The sequence below is a fragment of the Watersipora subatra genome, chromosome 5 (genome assembly GCF_963576615.1).
Source record: "Watersipora subatra chromosome 5, tzWatSuba1.1, whole genome shotgun sequence".
NCBI lineage: Eukaryota > Metazoa > Bryozoa > Gymnolaemata > Cheilostomatida > Watersiporidae > Watersipora > Watersipora subatra.
In genome coordinates, this window is record NC_088712.1 from 4444543 (window position 1) to 4466601 (window position 22059).

Genomic DNA, 22059 nt, shown 5'->3' on the forward strand with positions numbered 1-22059 from the left:
ATTGCATACATGTTGCACGCTAGTTTTTTAACAGACTGTGGTATTGCCATTTGGTGTAGGGCTATGATTTTGGCTAGTTGCTGGTATCTGCTAATGATGAGTTGTTTCTAGTACATCCGGTAGATCATTTTTGTCTATTTGATCTGTGATGGAAGTTGCCTTTTGGAAGCTCTATAGCTGTCATGCTTAGCAATTCAGTTAAAACCTCAACCAGAAAAATGTGACTAAGAAATGGTGAAATATGCATTATGTCTTGTTTAACTACCTTTGTTTCTGATAAAGGTTGCCAACCTCCAAAACTCAGTGGTAGGCATAATAATACACAGTGGCAGGAAATACACATAGAACTCAAAGAGTTCTATGTGTATTTCATAGGATTTTTGTGTCTATTGTTCATATAGATCATGTTACAGTTTCATCGCATGATACTGTGTGTATACTGTGTACTGTTAGGATTAATTGTCGTGATCGTGCTAGCTTATCAACTCAGTTGAACAAGCGTCTATTTGCATAACCCTATTCTCACATCATTTTAACTTTTAAAGCTCTGAAGCTTCTTATATAATCATATAGACGACATGTCGTAGCAGGCTCTTGTCCAGAGTAATAACAGCTGAATAATTGATATAACAGATTTTTTGGATAGAGCGATTAATCATTTTATCCCTGACGGCATTGCGTGGAGTGCGTCAGAAGCCTTAGCAACCAGAATACCGGCATTCACAGGGCTTTCTTTCCAAAAGCTGTTTCTAAGTAACAGCGTAAACCAACCAACATATTAAAACTAACATTGACTAAACATCTGTAAAATTTGAATCTGAAAATTGGCTTACGTTGCAATTTATTGAAACCAACAAAATCAACAAAAAAGATAAAGAGTGAATTTTTGTAATCAGATGTTTTAACAAACCTGAACATTTTACTGAAATGATCTTAATCATTCCATAAATTCATTAGAACGATTGCATACATATTTATTTTATTTTTAGATACTAATATGTATGCATTTGTTACACATATCATAATTTTATCAAAATTAAATAATGTTATATATTTTTTATGTGTAAAATTGATAGTAGCAATAAGAACGTAATATAATAATGCGTACAAGTTCGATTTGTTTCAATTCAACTCATGAAGGGTAATTCAACTCATGAAAGCGCAAAGAAAACAAACGGAAGCTATGAACATGCTACTACTAACAAACTTAAAAACTTATATGACAAAGCCTACCAAGAAGCTTATAAAAATAGTGAATTCATTTCTAGAAAATTCACCAAGTACCTTATCAGGATTCCTTATAAACTTTCATATAGCCTGTTAAGCTGCTACAAAAGAGCTGTTGCACTGATAAGCAGTGTATTACATAATTAATGTGCATTTAAAGCTCAACATCCACAAAATTTTAGTAATTTTTTATAAAAAAAAGTTTTGACGTTTGTGGTAATCAAACTGCTGGAATGTTTTTAGATTAAAATCAACACAACTTGATTGCCGCTAAAAGGTTTTGATTTGAGCAAAAGTGCCATTATGACATCCGGTTTGCTCATTGGTATAGAGATTAACCAAATAGAAATGCGTATTTCTGCAATTTGTACGCAATAGCTGATGTAAATAAAAATGAAACAGGCAGCAGCAAACTAGTGATCCCATTTTTGCACCCAATCTTTTTTCTTAGCCTTTTAACTACATTTAATTTTTGTCTCAAAACATCCTGAAAGTCAGATCACCTCAAACATCAAAAGCAAGCTCAAAGAGTACAAAAATTATAATACTTTCTAATAAGCTCTACTAAAAGGTTTTTCAAGTTCCTGGCAATTGTCAAAAAATTTGAATTAGATCTACATTATTTCAAAATAGCATTGAATCACTTAGCTTTTTAAGTAACAAAATATCAATACTAAATATTAAACACTGATAAAATGCTGAATGGTGGTTCAAGTAACGACGTCGTAGAAGGAAACCGACTTTAGAATTGCTGGCTACTTTAAAGGCATTAGGTAAAATGTGAGCAGACACTTTTAACCAAGTAGCATTATTTAAGAAACATACAATAAATAACTCCACAATGTCTGGTCACATCACCATTAGACTACAGAATCAGTAGCCAAAGGTTACTATGAGTATTAGGCAGACCTACATCTACTCACATTAGTCATATTTCTAATTTTCTTTCATATTCACCTGGGCCTTAGTAGCTGCTTAGCAAGTTTCTTTGGCTATATCTTTTTTATTTTGTGCAAATAAATACTTGTAAATTAATAATATAATATTACTTATAACATATAAAAGCAAATAAATAGTTTGTCTGTTTGCTCTGACACTGAGAAGTCATAAAACTATGAAAAGTCAAAGACAGCAAATGAAGAAGTTGCATGACATTGCAAATCTTTGATCAATTTTTTTCGTTATTCACTTTGGTCAGAGTTTTTTTAAATAATTAGCAGATGCCGTGTTGTTTTTTTTACGAATAAACATTTGTTTATCTTATGAACTGTTCAAGTTGCTTTGCAAATGAAACTTTAAAAATGTGTAATATAGTTTGATACACATTTATTAAATTAAGTTTGGATGCATTAAGTGAGTATAATGACAGTCAAGAGGAAATAGTTACAATGCATTTTTATCGTGAATTAAACAACCTTTCTTTGGTGTAGAATCAGAAGCAAAAAGCAGACATACATGTACTTTTGTACAGTTAGTATCAAATTATTATCTTTGATCTCAGGTTGGTACAGGCTAGAACGTAGTTCAATCAAACTTGTCTGGCTGACTTTCTGTAATGCAAGTTCATTTAAAGTGGGCAAACTTTATGGTTTTTTTTCCACAACTTTCCAAGCTGTACTGTAATAAATCAAAACATGTTTTAAACTGCAAAAGATTTAATTGCAGATGTATACCTATTGGTTTTGTGACAAAACTCATGACCTCACATAATTTCTTTTGGCACTCATGAAGAAGTCTGTTTTGTTTAGATTTTATGCTGAAGTTTGCACCAATCATCCTGGATAAACAACTTTTAGCAAGCCAACTTTGTACAATCATCTTTGCATCAAAGATCTACTCCAAGAAAAGTTGCTAATGCATCAAATACTTTGGCAGATCACAAATTGAAAAAGATTACATAAATTCAGGTTTAGTTACTGCATAAAAAAGCAATTTTGTAACGGCAGATTATTAATGATGTCATTGTTTCACTGTTAATCCGCTTTTAGACACGCAGTTCTGCTTTTTGGTTGCAGACATAAGCTTTAGTGTTTGAGTCATGCTGCTTAAGGACTAAAGCCCTTATACTATTTTTCCTGACTATGTAATCAAAGAGTTTTTATCAATATGTAACCAGAGATACTGCATCACAAGGAAAATATGGTAAGTACAGGGAAGCAGTTATTTGTCAAGCCTATAAATTCAGATCATTGCTATATGTAGAGATCAGCTTCAAGGAAATTTCTACTGACAAAATCACAGACATACATTATCATGCTGTTGCCATGATCAACAGACGTTTGAGCTTCATTTTTGATGAGAACCGAGAATATTTAAGTATAAAGATTTATGACAGCTAGAAATCTCACAATTTTGGATAACGCCTTGACATTAAACATCAAATAACAAGGAAAGGCCTAGTGACATAATCGTAGTCCTAGTTGATCTCAGACAACCAGCATTCATAGTGAACTAAATTAGCTACAGAAAATTGTAAAGTCTAGTGAATGCAAATCTAGTTGTTTTTTTTTCTAAAAAGACATTATTACCAGGTTAGGATAACAACAAGTAAAATGCTTGGTGTCTTCAAATAACAAATAAATCAAAAAGATTGAGGAAAAAGTATATTGTCATATTCACATAAACTAGGAGCTAAAATATGTAAATTAACTTTTAAATTCAAATCCTGATAGTTCATATATACAATTTGCTTCAATATCTTTGAGCAAATTTTTTTATAGTTGGAAGAACCGTGAAGATAATTAGAGTGAATATTGTTGAATGACCATATCTAGAGAATTTGGCTTAAAGTCAAAGTTACAGGTTTTGGCTAAGTCAAGGTCAAGCCTGTTTTTATGCCAGCTGTAAATGCCAATGTAAATATGCTACCAAAATTCACATGACTGGATCCTACACTTGACCACTTCTATTCATGAACTTCTAGCAGTAAATTCAAATATAACAAATATAACTTTAAAATACTTAAAAATATTATTATAAGTTTATGTAGCAGAAAGTTTAGAATATCAATTAGTTTGCATCTTTAAAGTGAGACAATTAGGATACTTGGAGTGTATAAACTGCGTGACTGACATCCATCATATCTGAAATAAAAAAATTGCTTTTAGAAACTGTTGGTGTTCTATAGACATTACTAACATTCAATGGTAGACAGAAGATCAAAATAGATTTAGTTTTTATAGCACTGTGCATCAGAAAAAACTAATGTAACCCTAAAGTTATATAAAACGAACTTATGTGGCTGTTGCAGAAACCAATCATGAACCCTAAGTCTGTCAAATCATACAAGAGAGCATACAACAAAACAGAGGTCAAAGTTAATTTATCTCGACAACTGTGATTGACATTGCGATTCACACAAAAAACAAAAACCGCTTGAGTCTAGTTGAGTATAAAAGAATTTTCCCAAAGTTAAAAGTTAGTACAACATAGAGCAAAGTGCATATTAGTATCAAAATATTGTACAAGTCAATTTTCATTGAAAATCATATTACCCACTATGTGATTCATAATACGATATAACATAATACAATCAATGAAATACAATCTAATCCAAAAGATCAAATAATCTAAGAAGTCATAGTATAAAAGTTGTTACCAGGTGGATAATACAAGTAATGCTGTGATTCTCAAAGTGATATCAATTTTAGGAACTCAGTCTACATCCATCAATTTCTATGAACTGATTGAGCCTTAGGTAACGAATGCTAGTGTTCATTAGGGGTGGCAAACGTTAGTAAACATTACAAATCATTCAAGTAATTGTTTTCATAAAACTCGTCTTGTTAATTTACTAGAACAAAAATGCGAGAAATATCTATTATTGTCTAAAGTGGAGCTGACAGTGTTAAAAGTTAGGTTTGTCTATGGAAGAGTGTGTATCATTTTTACCACATTTATGAATGATTTGCTAGACCCCTTGTTGCTTTCTTTGAAATGTTTCTACAGCAGACAACTAATTATGCAGAGCTAATAGTTAAAGGCCTTCAACCATGCTAGGATGTGGAAAGCTGCTTACATATCGTGGCCATATTGTTTCGTTTTACTTATTGAATAATTTTGCAAGGAAGCGTTTTTCTACTCTCATTATTATTTTCCAAAGTTATTCTTATAGTAAATTTTGAAATTGATTTTCTGACTAAAGCGGCCACAAGTCTCTCAACGGGTGTGTTTTTATAACCTGAACGCACTCACAATTAGCCTAACTGTTGTAAAACCAATCAGAACTCACAATCAAAAGTATCAATTAAACTAAAAACTCAAACTACTAGCATATTTTTTGCTAAATACAATTATCAGTTTTGTGGTATGGCTAAGGTGTCTTTGAAAAAACTCAATCTCTAATATGCTTCTTCAACAATTGTAATGCCAGGTGTCAAACAAAATAGGTGTTCAGATCCTCTTGCCGTCAAAGTATGAATAATTCATGGAAGTAAGGAGAATTTGTTTATCCAGAAAGGTTTGCTTGCCAAAAATCTACCCTAAACCTCAATTAAGTCCTAAAAGCATGTCCTATTGGCATAAGAAAAACATTAATTCACATATGGCAGGTTGGGAGTCAAGCGACCAAGATGAAGTCTCAAGCAGGCACATGACAGCATGAGGAAGTGGCTTCATATCAATTATGTTCAACTCAATCCCCAAATGATGAGACTGCCAACCGGGTTTATTGATAATGTTTTTTAGCAAAACTAGTGGGTTAGTAGACTAGTACAACTTTGGCTATTGAAACATGAACAATTGATTAACAGTAAAAATATTTATTTTTGTCAACAATGAAGCGTTTTCAATTGCTGCTAAATCTAGAGTAGGCAATTACCTGCAAATCCTCAGCTGAAATTGTGGGCAAAACAGCAAAATTGGTTATGCAGCACCAAGCTGCAGTGATGCCACTCTAACCTCCTCCTTGCTATTAGCCTGCACCCGTAGGATTACATACCAGCAATATAGTGCTTTGCACAATAGCTACACCTAATCTCCAATAAGTACAACAGTATGCTCTGCCAACACCGCTTCATAATGAATTGTGATCATCTAGACCACCTCAGATGGAAGGTTTTTTTTTAGCCAAAAGAAGAACGCGTCAACACATTTAATCAGCTCACAAGTTCTTCTCTTTATTTTACTAAGATTTCAACTACTCACTGAGTCATAGTTGTTTATATCTGTAGAGTTACTAGTTAGTTCGTTTGGTTTTTGTGCATGCCAGCTTTGTAATGCCGGTTAGTTACACAAAATCCAAGTTTATCAAACTCATTGAAATGGTTAATATGAACTGGCACTACAAGTTACAAACACAAAAAAATTGCCATAAAATTATGACTTTCTCAATTAGCTACATGATGTCCAACGAAGGTTTTAAATAATACATGTATATAAAACGGCCACGGTTTGACAGTTTTTAAACTGAATTTCATTAAAAAGTGGCTATACTTACAGTATGTACTACACTACCTAAGGAACTACATTAGCTATTCTGGGTTTACCAAGGTGCTCTCAAGTGCTAGAAACTTTCCTGATACATACCACCGCAACATTGAAGAGCACTTATTCAAAAATATGTGTTTGATTTAAGAATAGTATTATCTTTTAGATTGATTATATAATTATGTTTTATTGTAAAACTTTCAGCATAGTAGACCATATCACATTATCAGCAATGATACAATCCAACATGCGTACATATGTAAGTAAAAAGTAAGTTAAAAAAATAGAAGTCAGGGATATCATGAAGAAAAGCCTAGATATTGACATGAACTTTGCTTGCCCTTATAAATTTAAACCTATATTATAATAATATTGGAATGTGTGTAAAATACTCTATCAAAGCCATACATGTACACCTTCCAGTAGCAGTAGTCATTTATGATAATTGGCACTTCCACGCGTTTTGGAAAGTTGGCACTTACAGACCTTTAGGAATTGCAGCATTCTATGAATACCAAATTTTCCGTTTCATTTTATAAATACCCAGCTATAAATCATTTGTTATACTTTCCATCACTGTCATGTCTTAGTAGCTGAAAGCTTTGCAAGTTCAACAAAGTGTGTGTTTAAATCCAAATCGCTTTAAAGCCCGGCTTCCATATATACCACAAGCACCAATGTTTATGATTATGCACTCAGCCAACTGTAACCATTTGAAAAGATTTTAATCCTGGTGTTAATTTATTTAGACATTCATCCAGATTGCAACTAACCCTACTGCTATATCAGTTTTCCGATGTATCTAATAGCTTTCGAGAGAAAAATCATTGAAAGCGCAGCAATTTTCAACAATAACACAAGTTTACCAACTTTAAAAGCAGAACTGATACAGCTTTGTCAGACTCTTTAGCAATAGTTACTAAACCTTAATCCTGATTAATTGACAAAATACTACTATTTTGGCTGCATTCGTGGTGGTTTCCTTATTTCCTTATAGCAACATAGTACTGTTTGGTTTGTGGAGAAACGTCCAGCTAACTATAGATTAACTAAGAACTTGGAACTTTTTACACTCCAACTACAATATATTTTATTGATCAATGGTTTTGTCTTTGGTATTATAGCGAGTTACAAAATGATATGCTAAATTTAATGTAGTAATCTGGTAGAATCCCAATTGAAACTTGAATGATATTGTAATGGATTTGGTTAAATACCATAATTTTTAATTTCAAAATCACTGACTATAACAAGACAATAAAAAGAAACTTTTTTGCTTCAGTCAATATAGACAAGAAGAAAAAGTTCAATTGTCAACTAACTAGTCTGAAGAAAGTATTAACAAGATGTATAGCAAAATACATTTTGTCACATAGTGTTTTATGGGTAATGCTATGAAATATAAATGCTATGGTATTGTCAACATAGTATTGTGCAATTCAAATATAACATTCATTGCTTTAGTCTGAAAATCTAACATTCACTGACTTGCTTTTGAAAATCTATTTTCATACTGAAACATGTGTAATTGTTACCACAATACATTTGCATCAAAAACAATACTAAAAACTGATGTCAACTTTATTTACAGCATGTACACAGCTAAATGTCTTATGTACACATTCTACAGTTCAATTTAAATAATAGGAATCATATGTGCATACATTATAATCATATGTACAAACTTGCTAGTCACTTGTCAATCAAATTTTCCTACAATGCACTTACATTATATATACAACCTGAATATGAATTCTTGAATTAAGTATTATATATGTTGAATAAAGTGGGAAGTAGGTATGTTAGATGCATCCACACTGACTGGTATTGTTGTTTGAGAGGTAGCTGTAGCAGAAAACTCTGGCTCTTCTGTTGAAAAACAAGAAAATTTGCAGAGAACTCTCTGTATCAGAATCTTAAGGTCCATCTGTCAACAAAACATTTAGTAATGTACAATTAATGTTTATTCACTATTTTAGTCGTGATAAAATACATCTAAAAATGGAGAGCAGAGTTGGTGAGCTGATTAAAGCTAAGCACTACCAAGCAACGAGTCGGGTTTTTAAACCATGCATTTTGATGCCAAAAAGGGCATCCGGCCCCAAATTTTATTTGCACTAAAAAAGAACCTGACAAAAAACATGAGGCTGACAATGAGAAATCTCCTTTGTAACTTTTCAATAAAGCTCACAAAGTATAGAAGATCATTGTGATATAAATATGTCTACATGTACTGCAGAGTACTGCATTCTAACATAAAAAAACCATATATTGCTCTGAATTTATTTTTTATATATCTTTTGTCACACTGAATGTTTCTCTATTAAGTTCTCAATGAATACTATTTATAAACAACATTTAAGCTTATTTCCACTCACTTTATATAAATAATTTCATACACCTACTAAAAATTGTTTTCAAAAAGTTGTTGTCACTATCTCCTTTGATAATGTTTTATCTAGTATCCGTTTTGTATTATACAAAAGTGTTTTAATTGTAAAATGTTAGACCATTACCAAGATTTGATTGGGCGTAGCTCTTTTTAAAATTTTTGCAAATTATAACATAGAATAATTTTTTTGTTTGAAATTAAACTTTTTGCAATGAACTATTTAACAAAAACAGTATTCAACATTTTAAGTGGCGTTGTTTGTTGTTTTACTTACATGAGTCTAGCTACAAGGAACTTTTTTCTACTCAGAAAGTGTCATAGGGAGACATGAAAACAGTGTGGCATCAAGAGTACTAATCTTAAGACTATGCCTAAGTATGCATCAATAGCTAAGGATTGGCTTAAACTGGCAGCTTCTAGCTGAACTTGCTGGAAGCCAAATATCATGAGTAAAGTATGATGTTGGATCTCCTATTTGAACTATAAAATATCCAATCAGTAAAGTACATCAACATCCTATCAACTACATCAGAAATGATCAAAGTCTACCAACTTGTTGTTCAAAATAGTTCCTTATGTTTTTAACGCTCAATCCAATGGACCTCAGATTATGTTTTAATTACATTTTCCTGACAATTAATTTAAATAAAAGAAATGCTAAAGCTTGCTTTGTCTACTGCTTAGTCATACACTACATGAAACTTGCCACAGGCAGGTTTAATCAAAAGGGTTTGCCATTCGAAAATATTAGCAACTAGAAAGTTTCCTGTGCACTGTAAGAGATTATCATAAATAATCAGTACATAAAAATTATTTGATGATGTTGCTGGGACCTGAGTGGTGTAGTGGTAGGACACCTGATTTTTTTAATCTTTCACCGTGAGTACAATTCCTGGGCAAGACAATATTTTTGGAATGCTTTTATAATAACATTGGAAAGATAGAAAAACAAAAACTGTCATTATTATAATAAAGGTTGCAATCAAAAATTACATGAGCACCAAAAAAAGAACTGATCACAAAGAAAAATTAACAAGACAGTCATATTTTGATTTTAGTCATTGAACATGTTGTTGAAGTATTTCACAGTTGAAAATATCACTGTGAAACTATAAAAAGCATTGAGTTGTCATAAATTTTAATATTGATTCCAAGCATTTGTCAGCTGCTTTGTCATCAAAGCATATCTTGTTAAAGTGTCTTTCATCTCTAAATTCTATTAATCACAAAGTGAAAACTGAGGTGAAAGCAATTGCGACTACATAACACTCCAGTCAACACCTTCATAAACTGCTACATATACTATTCACGAGCCTGAGGCACGTTTTTCTTGCTGATGGGGTCGAAAAGTATAATACCGACGGTTGTTTTTTTATCGATCAACCTACGGTTGCAGACTTTTCTCGAACTTGTGATAAACAACATGCTATTAATGATAGCTACAAATATAGCTCAGGGTTCACAAAAATGGGACCGTAATCATGCAGTTTAGTTGAACCGATGCTCCTCTGATAAGGAAAATTAGAAATAATATACTAATATATATTAAATAGGTCATGTTTTCATTATTTGTGAGCAGTGTTCTTATTTTTCCCATATTTTATAGACAATGTTGAAAGGTATGCGTATTTAAAAGGCAAAAGGAAATGACAAGAATATTGTATTTTTCAAATTCACAAAACGGCGCAAAAAATAGCGAAGTTCACCGTTGATATAACAATGTAGTTTGACAAAGAATCGTACTGGCAGAAATATAATCGAGGTGTATACTTAATGATGTTTATTTTCTTTATTGCTGATTTCTATTTTCTCATCAATGAGTTGTTTTTTATCAAGGTTATCTTTAATCCCATCATGTAAGCCAATATAGCAAGAGATTACTGTGTCAAGTTAACTTAAGTATTTCACTCACCCTAAAGTTAGAGTTGAAAATGAAGTAAATTATTGGAGTGGAGTAAGAATTGCTTGCCAGCAGGGCAGCCAGAGACATCTCTACATTGAGGGTTTGTTGATATCTTTCAGGGCTGTAAAACTTTTCTGCATTGCTGACTGTGAAGGAGTTGTATACATTGTATGGCAGCCAAGTAGACAATGAGAGAAATGCATTGACCAGCAGCATCACCTGCAACTATAAATTGGAGATGTATAAACTCTTTGCGATGATGATAAGGCTTAGATTTTAACACCCATTGGACACAAACGACAAAATTTATTAACGTTATATTAACTTTAACATAAATAAATTAAATTAAATGATTTTTTATAAGTCGATATGCTGCTAGTATTTCTGCATTGTTTTGGAAATTGATGCAGATATTGTTTCACTGTAATATGTATCTTATTAGACACAAAAGTTTCTACAAGATAAGTATAAAAGTGTTAATTGAATCCCCTCTTGCCAATTTCTGATGATTTCTTTCATTGAGAGAATGTGGTGAGTTCATTATTGCCATGTCAATAGCAATTTAGTTTTTCCATCTTGAAAAAAAAAATTAGAAATTGAACTGCTTAGCAAAAATATTTTTCATTGGTTGCACGTAATTAGCAAACAGGTTGTTTTGCTGGAGACAAATTTCGATTGGTTCAGCTAATGTGTAGGCTTCTTGATAAAAAAGAAAATTGAAACCGACACATTGGCTCACGGTCTGTAATTCTATTACCTCGAAAGTCGATACAACGGCTTACGGTACTCAAAGAGTTAACTAAAGTAATGTATGTTATGAACAATGATCTTTACTGTAACGCTATATTAGCTTTGCCAAAAATGCCTTCATCTTGGCTGTGAATTTTTATGTATAGAGCAGGTTAAAGCAGATTGTAAAGCAATCACTAAAAGATCGAGTAATTTATTGGCCTTGCTTGTTGCAAGCATAGCTTGTGACTGCTCCTAAATCACTGCTGCACAAACGTTAGCTTTTTCATCTTGATAAAGTTATTGGAGCTGTGGCCAAAGAACAACGGCTACTGAAAACAAAGAATGATTCAAAGTGGGATGCCATTCCATTACTACCAGATGTTTTAAAAGAGACTGACCCTCAATCTGTTGTTTGCAGGAAAATAGTCTAAACCAATTGTCTAAACCAATAGTTTCAACCACTTGTCCACAGCTGATTTCGTGCTTGTCTAAAGAGAGCATTCGGACAAACATTTTTTTAAATTTAGTTTGTTCAAATGTTGCTAGACTCATTGGTTGTAAATAGAAATGCTATTAATTCATTTTGGAAAAGTGATTTTAGTTTATGACTTTTCCAAAATAAATTTACTTGTTGACATGACTCTTAAAAGATTTACTCTAATCTCAATCTTCTGTTGTTCCTACTTTTTACCAATAAATTTAGTTCACTTAGTATAGTTAACCAAAACTCAATATGCTGTTATAATGTAGCATAGGTAGCTAATATAGCTGAACATCACTTACCTTGTCAATTTTGTCTTGTCTCATCTTTGAAAGTGTGCTGTTGCCCACTTTCTTTCTTTTTCTCAAGCACAGTTTGATGACAATCAGGGTATACGATACCACTATTGTGCTCGCTGGTATGAGATACTTGACAGTTTGTATCCAGTGATATATTGAGTTTTCAAATAGTCGTTCACCTTTGCAAAATTCGATCATCTTATTTTCTGATAAATTTGTAGCTAAATAGCTAAAAAATTCAGGAAAGAATGCTAAAGCCCAAGTTACATAAACGATTTTGTATAGCGTAACACGAGTAAATACCTTTGATTTAAATGGATAAAAAACAATAACGAAACGTTCAACACTGATGGCAGCACTGGATATAGGGCTAGCATGAAGAGCTGTCTCAGCTATAATTCGATATAGTTTGCAGATTGATCTTTGTCCATCAAACGTATATTGGTAAAGCTCCGTCATTATAAGCCCGGGATACAAGAGAGCCAATAAGCAATCTGCCACTGCCAAGTTGATCAATTGAATCTTGACTTTCTTCCCAATATTTGTTCCAACGGCGAGGGTTGATATCGTTAGAATGTTTACCAATACTCCAAAACACGCAGCACAAACAAAGTATGGTCCTAATGAGCGATCCAGAAGATACTCTGCCTTTTGCTGATCGTAAAAGACAGTCAGGTTGTTCATCATAATCTGCAGCTAATATTTCATTTCTTTACAGATACTCTCAACCTGCTCAAAATAAACCTTGCAAATGATGCAAACCCTAGCTTTGCATGCTCAGATCAAAACCTGTTGGCTTATGGTAATATCATTTGTCAAACAGTTAATGATGTGTGACGACAAAATTTTTGCAACAACAACATTTGCTTACATCATCAGTGCATAGGAGAACTATATACATGTATTTTATACACGATATCTTTCAGTACATCAGTGTTAACTAGACGGAGAGTACACAAATATATTTTAATGTGAATGAAAAGTACTTCTTACCAGTTCCTATTTCAAGCATAGACAAAAATACTTAATAGGCAGAACCCATAAACTTCCTTTAGCACTTTAAAACTTAACCCTGCATAGACAATCAATTATTTTGATCCTTTACTGTATTAACAGCTAGGATAAAGCCATTATTATTGAACTAAATTGATATTTGAAGGTCGAACCTGGTAAACTAAATGAAATAAACATAAGTTGGTTATATAGTAAATAGTATATTACTCACACTTTGGAAAATTGGATTTTTTAGAAGTAACTGCTGAAGCAACATTTTTAAAGTGCAATGTGTCTAGTAGAGTCAGTAATTTTCATATAAATAAAAAAGAACGAATAGTTTTTGGTACAAAACTTTTGCTTCTGAGACAATTTGGTTAAGTGTTTTTTTTATTTCCGTCTTCAATCGTGACATTTTTAGTCAGTGTATCATTAAAAGATTATTTTTTTGCAGGCAGCCATTTGTTATTTTTTGGTTGCTAACTCTTTGGCTGGGTAAAAGTCCAGAACAAACCACCGGAAATCATGTAATTAATTCACAAAAATTCAATAAAATCGCTATAGAACATACATAGCTCAAACTGAAGTTTATGTTTATTACCAAAATATGTTGTACATAATTATGCATTTACATATGTACTACTACAAAATATCTATGACTTTGTACAATTGTTAATGTATGAAATGCTTAGAAGCATTTTTTGGGAGAGCCGAACGCCACAGCGTAGCCAACGCAAGTAGCATCGTCTGAGCTACCATAACGATCACTTCTCTTTGTATAATCAAAGTCTTTAGAGTTTACATCACTACCATCATCTGAACTATTATGATCTTAAATAGACAAAAGATCACCAACCATCGCGGGATCAAACATATTTTTATTTTCTCTTGTTTTGAATGCCTAGCCGTATGTGAACTGGTTTTTCAAAATTCCATTAGAGCAAAAGATTCGTGATTTATTTAGCTTTTAGCACAAAGTAACGCTTCTCAGATAATTGTTTCACATTGTAATTCATCGACTAACATTTTGTGGATAATACTCAAGATTTACTATTTTTTATATCCTCTGTTTATTGTTACCAGGCAAGAGCTTTATAAACGTCTGTCAAAGGTGATTGAAAAGTCGTTTTCCACGAAACCGATACACGACATTTTGGTAGTTTCCTTAACCAAAGGATTAAAGGTGCCCATATAATTTGACCACTCTCATATCTGAGATAGATATAAATGTTACAGGACAAAGGAAAAGAATTATTTCTATAACAACAAAGTTGGAGAACATAAATAAATAGGAAAAGCCACTCGCCCGTATTACCACTTTTGCCAAGGAATATTGTCCCAATCAGTCAACATTTGCAACTATTATTAAAAACAAGGACGCTCTAAGTTGGTATGAAAACCTTACTGTATTAGGCTCATTGAAAATAACTATCCAAAAGTTACAAAGGTTTTCACAGGCGGTGTTATGCACAATGTTAATAAAAGGCGGATCAGCTATTTCAGAGAATTTCTGAGGAGTCGTCAGAAACAGACATTTTTGGATAGTTTTTTTTTATAAAAAGTGTCAAAAACACAGATGATAACAGCAAATCTAACAGAAAAAGCTAAAGATAAAAACGCACTTGAAGAAGTTTATTACTGTTATGTTTTTGAGAAGAACTTTTAATTTCAAATGTTTTATTTGCTGATGTGTACTGGTACATAAAACGATACCGTAAAATGCATGTATAATATATACCCCTATTTATCTTCTTTGTGAGTCATGTTTTTTATGTTTTATTCATTTTATTTTATATTTTGTTTCATTTCTTGTTTACTCATGTTTTTGCAAGTGGGCCTGTTTTCTACATGTACTATATGAATTCAATTCATTGTATGTATGTAACTCATATATAACTAACTACTCAAGATGGTTGGCACATCCACATAACCTTCTAGCACTTGATATAGCCTTGCTCTATTTGGTATATATATATACACAAACCAATGTATGTACATGTATGCTTACATTGATTCTTGTGCACATTTTATACGAGACAAACTACAACCTTCTTTGAATTGTTTTGTAAGCGTATGCTAGCAGTTATTTGCATTGCACCAGAACTTACACTGCCCCAGCAAGCATCATCCTCAATGAGTGATTAAGTTGGCTATGTTCTACATTGCACCAAGTTAGCTGGTTTATTTGATCACACTCTGTACCAGCAGGAAAGCTGGATCTTCCTAGCTCTTTCTGTTTCTCTGGGCTTAAAAGTGGTTGACTTTTACAATTGAAACCAGTATAAATATTGGAGCTGCAATTCCTTTGACAGGATTAGACAACTTCTTTTAGCAAGTTAAAAATAGCCATTTCATTATGAATTAAATTTTTTTCTCGTTTTCAGTGACATAATTAGCATTGATACGTTTTCACCCCTTTTTGCTCTACACTCTACATGTACCAGCTGAAGTTACATTACTGTAAAAGTATGTACTGTATGTACAGTATACAACATTAAATGGTCAGTTGTGTGAGAGGCCGTTTTGGAGAACTGCATCGTTAAGCCCTTCTTGTCGAAGTCGAAAAATGTTTTAACCAGACACGCTAAATGTTATACTGAAACAAAAGACAGAAAATAATAAGTGATAAAATATTATTGATAAGATGTTGAAATTTAGTAACATAGTTAAAAGTACTTACTAAAGCTTAGCTTTAAGTGTGTGTTTAGTAAGCTAAATTTGTTTGAAGTGAATTCAAAGTTTATATTATACATACGTCTTAAAAGTGAGAACTCCTTACCTTACGTAATGCGTTTGGTACCCACATTATATATAATGTTGCATTTCATTGCAGATCTTAACCTCTAAATACACTAACTACAATACAGTTAATGTCATTAACTATAGCTACTAAAGATAACACACTATTTTTTTTCTAATTTCCAATATATACAACATTTTTATTAAAAAATTGACAGTTTTTATTAAGGGATGTTGGCATTGTATTATTACAATGATTATTATACCCCTACATACGAGTTTTTACCATGCGATGCCACTTCTGGAAAGAATCAACCTTGTATCCTAAAGGTGCACTGTATTGCACAACGACCCTAAAATTTTGTATTTCTACAAAAAAGAAAGTACAGACAAAACAAACTATTTTTTTCTTGACAACCATTTTTACTTCACAGTCAGCTAGAAGTGCTTTTGTTATTTGCTAATGTCTCAAAAGATAATAATTCAATCAACCTGAAACTTGGAAATTTTACTGGAACAAATCATTCAAAGTTTCATAATTTAAAATTAACATAAATTATCAACAAATGCACAAAAAATTGCAAATGCAAACCACAAACCAGGTTTAGTTTGGCGAAGGATGCAATGTAAAAACAATTCCCTTGTTTATCTCATGACTCATGGTTCAAGGTGTTAACCAAAAATCTTTTGTGTATAACTTTTTTTTATGATTGAAAACACCAAATATCTATCAAGCATTTGAGAAAAAAGTTTTAACGCTTGAGCCTTGTAAACAATAAACCAGTTACAAAACTGCAGATCTGTTAATTTAAAAGGTAATCAAATAATATAGATCTTTAAATCATTAAGCTAAGTGACACATAGTCTGAGACTGCAGACCTAGTTAAGTTTTAGCTGTTCATTTTTGTCATGAAAACTTTTTTACATAGTTATCATACAGAGTGGGCACTTAATGCAATTTCAAAATGCATGATATATGTAAAATGATAATTAAATATGCCATGATTTTGCACAAAGAATAAAAATTGTTAGCACAGAAGGAAAGTATTTGGAAACAATATATTTGTATTTATGAGTAAACATGTTTTTCAAACAATTTGCCAAATTCATAGAACTTACGCTACAGTAGTATATCATTTGTTCTAATTTAGGCCTTCATTTAAACACTCTATGAACATTCAGCTGTTAAATTTTTCCTACTTTTTGTTAGCAAGTGGCAGCAACTCCAAAATAAGTAGGATCTTGACATGGGTAATTTTGTTTGGCAACTTTGTACGCTGAAATATTGTTAGGCATGATTTTATTTTAAACTAAGCAGCTAACTAGCATGTATTAAATCTGAGCAGCTTGTTTTTTCACTGTTTACAGACTGGCTGTTATTTTAGCATGAAAGACCATTCCAACAACAAAGGTAGCAGTAAAACTTTGACAGTTGCTGTCTTGACAGTATAAAACTGCCTTCTACAGGTATAAAACTTCATTCGCTAAAAATTCTACTTCCCAGCCAAGCTGAAGGCCAAAGTTGGAGCTACCCTGTCAATATATTTTGGAGAAGCGTGGATTACTAAGTAAAACATGGATCAAACATACTATACCAATAACTAGCTGTGAACTCAACGATGCATCAATTTTTCCAATTTCAATCAAGTAGCCAGCAAGTTGGTGTTAAAACAGCTCAAAAAACCAAAGAATGTTTTGAAACCAAATAGTTTTTAAAAACTAGCAAAAGGCAGAGAACCTAAAGCTGTAAATTTTGAGTAGAATTGGTTATAGGTTTTAGAAACACATAGCATTAACACTGACTAACTGCCATGTATACATGCATGCATGCACACGTTGACAAAGACAGATTTATTAATATACAGGTAGGTAGCGCTACTGCCGTGTGGCATGACCCGATTTATAGTGACCAACCTCCTGGTCATCAAAAACACCAGGACAAACCTTTACACCACAGGCGAAGGCTCGGTCAAGGATGGGAACACTCTGACTATTGACTAACACAAACAAAAAAATGAATCTCCTGTCAAAGTCTAGATTTTTCATGATTGCTTTTTTGTTTTTACATGACAGTTACACATTCTCAACTCACTTCAAATTATTTGATATGAACGAATTGCATACAGCCACTACAAACCACTTTGAAAATGTAGTATTCACCTTGTCAACAATCTTCTACCTAATATTTGTGCTCATAGCAGAAAAGGCATCTTAGATACTATTTGTCAAATTATTAATTTGATTTCGATGTCTAACCACTTTGTCTCTTTTTGCACTTTTTGTCTCTTTTCTTTTGTTTTGTTATTGTTGTTTGGCATCTTTTGAAAAACATTTATATTTTAAATGAAATTATCGCTAATAAAATAATTTTTGTCATATACAGCATATGGTTTCAACTTTCACAAAGCTTTGTAAATGTAAATCAAAACTGCCATAGTCCTCCCAGTTTTAAATCAGCCAGTGATACTGTAAAGTGACTGCATGATGAGCCTTTGCAATCAACACTGTTATAGCTCTAAAGAGTCTTATCCGGGAGTAAAGTAAGTTTTTAGACCTATGGACTGGCTACAGGTAGTCATTTTTGATGTCATTTACTGTGTTTCATAAGTTTTATCTACTTTAAGAAACTTGTAGTTTAATATTACTTGTTCGTTCTTGTAATAAATTTTTTATGTAAACAGAAAATTCAGAAAGGTTCATTGCATAACGATTGCTGACTGTCAAAAATAAGCTTTTGAGATGGATGCCTATAGTACCCGTTTTGGATTTGTATTGACCATTTAAAAAAGTGTAATTTAATATAGCAGCATGTTTTATTAATCAAATGTTTTTTTTTTGATAAGTTGTGATAGAAGCGAAAATTTGCTGGGCTCCTTTAAACAAAATCGAGTTCCGAACAAAATATATTTGGGAGCTTGTTAGCTAAAACATGGAAATCATATTCTAAATTGCCTAAATTTTCTAACAACAATAAAAAAAGTTCTTTTCAATTTAGCAACAAACAAATCTTACTTATTTACCCAAAAATAAAAATTGTAACAAAGAAAAATGAATAAGCAATATCTTTAAAGTATATAATAAGTTATATAATAAGTTATAATAATAATGAAAAAAACTTTTTAATCAGTGAAAATGGGGAATATTAAAAATGTAAAGGAAACAGTATAATCAACTGGGGTACAAAGAAGTACATGAGTAACCATCAGTTCAATGACTTTGTGATGGAGCAAAAAATGTAGGACTATTACGTAGGACTCTGCTCAGCTCTGACACTAGATGACATAGAAAACAAATTCATTTGAGTATAATCTTATATAATCTTTTGTAGCTTCTGTCAATAAATATGAAAACTGTTCTATAATGTTACAATTTCTTTTGACGTTTGAGCTGATCTCATTTCCATGATGAATCTGAATTAGAATTGGTAAAATTTGATTGGGACTAAAATGAGTTTCTCACAGTGCACAGAGCTGTCGGCGTACTGATAATATATTATTTTTAAAAATGGTGTATTATCTTTTTTAACTTTGCCTAGAGTAGGCAACTCCTAATCCAAATTTTTGCAACCAGTGTTAAACATTTCGCTTTAAACTAAGTTCAAAGAATTGTTAATAACTTTTGTTACTGAAGTGAATTTTCATTCTGTTAATCCAAGGATGTGCTACCACAGACAGGTGGTTTGTGCTGGCAAAGATGCTGCAGGTAAAGTAAATTTTAGTGAAAAGTGTTTATGAAAAACCTACAGAATGAAAATAAGTTATATCCTTTCCATTATAAGCAGGAGTTTCTTGATTAATGCGTGTTTTAGTTACATATTAGTAAAAGCACTCAGATTTAGGTAATATGTACTGAGTCAGATATCGGTTCTGGAAGAAAACAGGACTCATTTTGACAAGGAATCCAACAACTTCTACGATTTAAGATGAAAACAATAAATGCAGAAACGAAATTCAATGACCTATTCATCTTAGACACAAAACACAGACTACCCAAAGTATTTCATATGCTAACTGGACCATAAAACCACAAATCACTGTATCTCACCATGATATATGCATTTATTTTTATACTTATTCAGATTCAACATATCGCATCAAAATATTGCATAAACATCAGAAGTAAAGAGTGAGAGTGGAACCGCTTTCCAATACGACAAAAAACTTCTGCAGAGCAGAAGAGAGCCTCCATGTATAGAGGAGGCGGGGAGCGCATTGGGACAAAATTCAGACATTATTCATTCAAATGGGCCATTTTTTAGCAATTTTGATGTAACTCAAGTAAATTATGAAGTATTATGTTAAGCATATTTTGTTATAATAATAATACTTTTGGATGAATATTTTACAATTTATTATCATTTTTCTGATACTTTTCTACTGTCCCAATGCACCCCAATACCGGGGTGCATTGGGACAGCAGCAGGGTGCATTGGGACTATATATTAAACAACTGTAGTAGCTCTAAACAACAAACACATTTCTATTTTTAGATGTCTTTTTTAAATCGTAAATTGCTAAAATATTAAAAAACTTTATTCGTATGAAACAATTAAAACAAGTACATTTCAAATATTTTATTTTATTTAAAACATACTTTGCATAGGCACAAATATGCCCATGCATTTAGAGTTATGTGGTTCGCATCTAAATGTATTGACTTAAATCAACACCAAAGGAAAACTGTTTTGCCGGTCTCTGAATACCACCGTACTTAGTAGGCGGGGAAGATCATGATAACTCGTGTATCATCAACATTGCATCTTTCATCAACATTTATAAAGTATAGCATCATCCCTTGTCTCAAAAGTTGAATACCTCAATTATGAGGTATATGTTGATGTTTGCCTAGAACTTTGACTTTTGTTGATGTTTACTTCTTCAGATCCTTTAGCTAGACTAGAAAGCAGAATGATCAATTTAACACGATTTTTGTGGTTTCCTTTGCGAGCCGGTATCTTCGGAAACAAGCAAAGCTGCTCTGGTGTAATTGATGTATCTCGATTAGCTACTCGACTAGCTGCTGAAGTAGAAAGTATGTTTGGCTTACTAGCTGTCCGTAAAAGCATCGTTTCCGCCGTGCTGTTGGATTCAGTCACTGGAAATTTTCTGTCAGTTACACTTGCTGCCAAAATGTCTGATTGTGCAAAAACATCCAGGCTATATGGTGAAATTCCAGTTGCTTTAAAACCTGCAGCTCTATTTGCAGATATATTCTGGATATCGGGCCTGTTCAATTGCATTCTTTGCTTTGGCAATATGAGGCGAAATTGTTGACTTCTTGAAGTTAAAGTGGGTGGCTGCTACTCGCAATATAGATTGTTCATCTAACACCAGTGGTTCAGCAGCTGTAATATGCTCATCTCTATGACTAATGCATGTGGTTGGTTTTCGATTGAGACCCATCATTCTCTGTAATAAAACTTTATAATATATTTGTAAAGCAAATAACAATTACTGATCCCTGTTACTTATAGCTAAGGCGGACATGGCCTTTAAAAAGTGTGCAGTACAGTATTTAACTTTCCTTGCAATGTAAATTAGCTATGCAAAAAGGCAAGATAGTTCATGGGGTGCATTGGGACACATGGGATGCATTGGGACATGTTCTAATGCACCCTGTCCCATAGTGCCCTGACAGCAGTCAAAAGATTTAGACTATTCCTATGGAAAAATTTTACAAGCCTAATTCGATATTAATGTTTCGAGCTGAAGTTCAGAACGGTATGTTTTCATAAACCAGCATTTTTTACTCTGCTGTATTTGTTTCATGCTTAATTAGCAAAATCAATTCAGCCTCAAAGTTTACTAATACTAGAAAAAAATGAATAAGTACTCACCAAAATTTTCTCCTTCATGCAAAGTGGGCA

At 32.5% G+C, this 22059-nt stretch overlaps 1 protein-coding gene across 1 annotated transcript in view; it reads right to left on the reverse strand.

Annotated features, from left to right (window-relative positions):
• LOC137397059 (growth hormone secretagogue receptor type 1-like) overlaps nt 1–13145 on the reverse strand; it is a 58559-nt gene extending 45414 nt beyond the window's left edge. Inside the window, exons 1-2 of the mRNA XM_068083343.1 lie at nt 12465–13145; nt 10959–11168 (exon numbers count right to left, since the gene is read on the reverse strand). Coding sequence (XP_067939444.1) covers nt 10959–11168; nt 12465–13145 — 891 coding nt within the window. The remainder of the gene's footprint in view (nt 1–10958; nt 11169–12464) is intronic.
• Between the last annotated feature and the right edge of the window lie 8914 nt (nt 13146–22059).